Below are 3,223 nucleotides of genomic sequence, written 5' to 3'. Positions count from 1 at the left end.
GTGTGTGTGTGTGTGTGTGTGTGTGTGTGTGTGTGTGTGTGTGTATGAAAATGGGAATAGCTGTGAAATTATGACTTAGATCTCTTCTTCTTTTTTTATATATATCAGTTGAAAACAACCACCAAAACTAACTTAATTTAAATGTTGTCATACTTGACAAAGAAGGTTTTTTTTTCTCCTTTGTTTTGGTTGAAATTGAACCAATACTCCACTGATTTCACCGTCTGCCAGTTGGTTTTTTTGTGTGTGTGTGTTGCTGCGCCAACACGGCCCTTTTTTATTTCCTCCAGCCATAACACTCCCAGTGTCTGTAGCCCAGTTGTCCCAGTGAGGCGAGTCCTGCCAAGTCCTTCAAGCGCTTGTCTTTTTTGGAGTTTGACAACACATGTGTCTCTGTCCGTCTGTCCTCCTCTCAGACTTTTTCCACTTTAGGAATGTTGTCCCTGCCTGTTACAGAAGCACAAAGACTGTCCTGTCTTTGTCCACATCCGTCAAGATCAGATTCTCCGCTCCTCTTTCTCTCTCTCTCTCTCTTTTGCGAGTGAGTCCAGTCTTTTTTCTTTTTTTGCTTAGTTTTTTTCATGTTGCTTTTTTCGCTTCTCGTCCACACTGTCGCTGGCGTTCAGCTCAGCAGGGCTGCGCTGCTGCTGCACAGTCCGCCGTAACACAGAGCTGCAAGTATAGACCAAGAAGCCGTTACAGCACAAGAACTGCCGTCATGTTTTTTCTCCGTCAGTCAAGTCAAGTCGGTCTGTCAATCCCATCAGCAGCAGCAGCAGCAGCAGGAGAGGCAACACAGAAGAAGAGCAGGAGGAGTGGAGGAAAGAAAAAGAGAGAAGGGGGGAAAGAAGAGGAGTGTTGGGAGGTAGAGGAGGAAGAGGAGGAAAAGAGGAGATTTGTGTTTGCAGTCTTTTTAAAACCAATACAAATCCTTGGTCTTATCCTGTGTCTGCAGACCTGAGAGTGGAGGGAAAGAAGAAGAAAAGGAAGGAAAAGCAAGAAAAGAGAGATTAGAAAAAATTGTTTTGTTGATTTAAAAAAAAGCAGGAGGAATCACCCGAGGGCAGACGGAGGAGGAGGAAGAGGGGAGGAAAGCAAAGACAGCAACAGAAGAAAAAAAAAGAAAGGAAGTTGACAGCTGGTGTTAAGGCGCTGATTGACAGTCAGTTTGTTGGTTGGAACCACTTGTGGTAAGTTGATCTGAGGCAGAGAAACAGATTCTCAATCACTGATTCTGTTACTTTGTTAGCGACACATGATGCAACTCAGAGAGCAGCAGTGAGAGGGGGGGGGGGGGGGCTTTCAACCCGGCCAAACATATAAAGAAGCTTATTGAGTCAATTAGAAACTATTATTATATAAACTGTCTGTTTTACTAATTAAGTCATGTTGAATTATCTTTTTCTAACTATAACCAACATGAACCATAGTTAGTGATGCTTTTTCTATTCATTTCCTTTAACCTTTGTGTCGTCCTCCCGGGTCAAATTGACCCCGTCTGTTTTGACTGTTCTTTCTTTCCTCCATTACTTCCTTCCGTCTGTCCTTCCTTCCTCCTTCCCTCCTTTCCTTCCTTCCTTCCTCCTTTCATTCCTTCCTCACCCCCCCTTTCTTTCCTTCTTTCCTCCTTTCCTACTTTCCTTTCTCCCTCCCTCCCTCCTACCTTCCTTTTTTGCTCCGTCCTTCCTTTCCTTTCTCCCTCCTACCTTCCTTCCTTCCTACCTTCTTTCCTCCCTCCCCCCTACCTTCCTTCCTTCCTTCTTTCTTCCGTCCTTCCTCCCTTCCTTCTTTCCTTTCCTCCCTTCCTGACTCCCTCCTTCTTTCCTTCCTTCCTCCCTTCCTCTTTTCCTTTCTCCCTTCCTCCCTCCTTCCTTCTTTCCTCCCCCCTACCTTCCTCCCTTCCTTCTTCCCTCTGTCCTTCTTTCTTTCCTTCCTCCTTTCCTTCCTTGACTCGAGGACAACAGCAGGGTTGCTAGTGTTTTTAACCTAAAAACTGTAGACCTATGTAGTTAAATGACCAAATATGGGTATGCACATTACAGGAAGTTGTGGCAGATAAAGCTGCTTTTTATAAATCAAAGTATTTCTAAACTTAAAAATGTTTAACCCTCCTGTTGTCCTCCCGGGTCAAATTGACCCCATCTCTTTTGACTGTTCTTTCTTTCCTTCCTTCCTTGCTTCCTCCCTCCTTACTCCTTTCTTTCTTTCCTTCCTTCCTTCCTTCCTTCCTTTCTTCCTTCCTTCCTTCCTTCCTTCCTTCCTTCTTTCCTCCTTTCCTTCCCCCCTCCCTCCTTTCTTTCTTTCCTTCCTTCCATCTTACTCCCTTCCTTCCTTCCTCCCTCCTTACTACTCCTTTCTTTCTTTCCTTCCTTCCTTCCTTCTTACTCCTTTCCTTCTTTCCTTCCTTCCTTCCTTCCTTCCTTCCTTCCTTCCTTCCTTCCTCCCTCCCTCCCTCCCTCCTTACTCCTTTCCTCCCTCCTTTCTTTCTTTCCTTCCTTCCATCTTACTCCTTTCCTTCCTTCCTTCCTTCCTTCCTTCCTTCCTTCCTTCCTTCCTTCCTTCCTTCCTCCTTCCTTCCTCCTTTCTTTCCTTCCTTCCTTCATTCCTCCCTCCATCCTCACTCCTTTCTTTTCTTCCTTCCTTCCTTCCTTCTTTCCTTCCTTCCTCCTGTCCTTCCTTGACCAGAGGACAACAGGAGGGTTATCAAGCAAGCATCTCAGTGATTTCATAATGATATTAGGTGTTGAGATAATGTCTTGGATTCATATGTAAACAAGGTAAACAAGCTAGAATCCAACATCATCCTACAGTAATCTACACTACTATGAGTTAATTTGCTGCAAGATCAGATATTTTTTGTCTATAATCAGCTTTAACATTTTTTGAAAGTTGCCAAATTCATTTTTTTGTCATTATATTGAGATAAAATGTGATTCAGCAGCGTAAGACGTATTTTCCTGTTGCAGTTTAGTCGTATATGAACATAATAGTTGTGCATTTAACAGACATCAATATTAACTCAAACAAAATGTGTCTAAAACAGTTTTTGCAAGTGTTTATCTATCAAATCTGACTGTTATTAATACTGACAGATGCTTCACTAGACTGGCTATTTTAATGCTTTTGGTTGTTTTCACTGCTGCTTTTCATTATTTGGTTTTTATTCAAAGTGTAAAGACGTGATCACATCTGACGGCTGCATAATAAGTGACGCAGTTTGTCT

At 43.1% G+C, this 3,223-nt stretch overlaps 1 protein-coding gene across 1 annotated transcript in view; it reads right to left on the bottom strand.

Annotated features, from left to right (window-relative positions):
- Window positions 1–913: 913 nt before the first annotated feature.
- Window positions 914–3,223, bottom strand: part of vgll2a (vestigial-like family member 2a) — a 15,177-nt gene continuing 12,867 nt past the window's right edge. Inside the window, 1 exon segment of the mRNA XM_062436832.1 lies at window positions 914–957. Within this exon segment, the coding sequence (XP_062292816.1) occupies window positions 914–957 (44 nt within the window).

This window comes from Scomber scombrus, chromosome 17 (genome assembly GCF_963691925.1).
Source record: "Scomber scombrus chromosome 17, fScoSco1.1, whole genome shotgun sequence".
NCBI lineage: Eukaryota > Metazoa > Chordata > Actinopteri > Scombriformes > Scombridae > Scomber > Scomber scombrus.
Note: the sequence above shows the minus strand (reverse complement) of the source record. Positions and strands in the feature narration are given on the sequence as shown.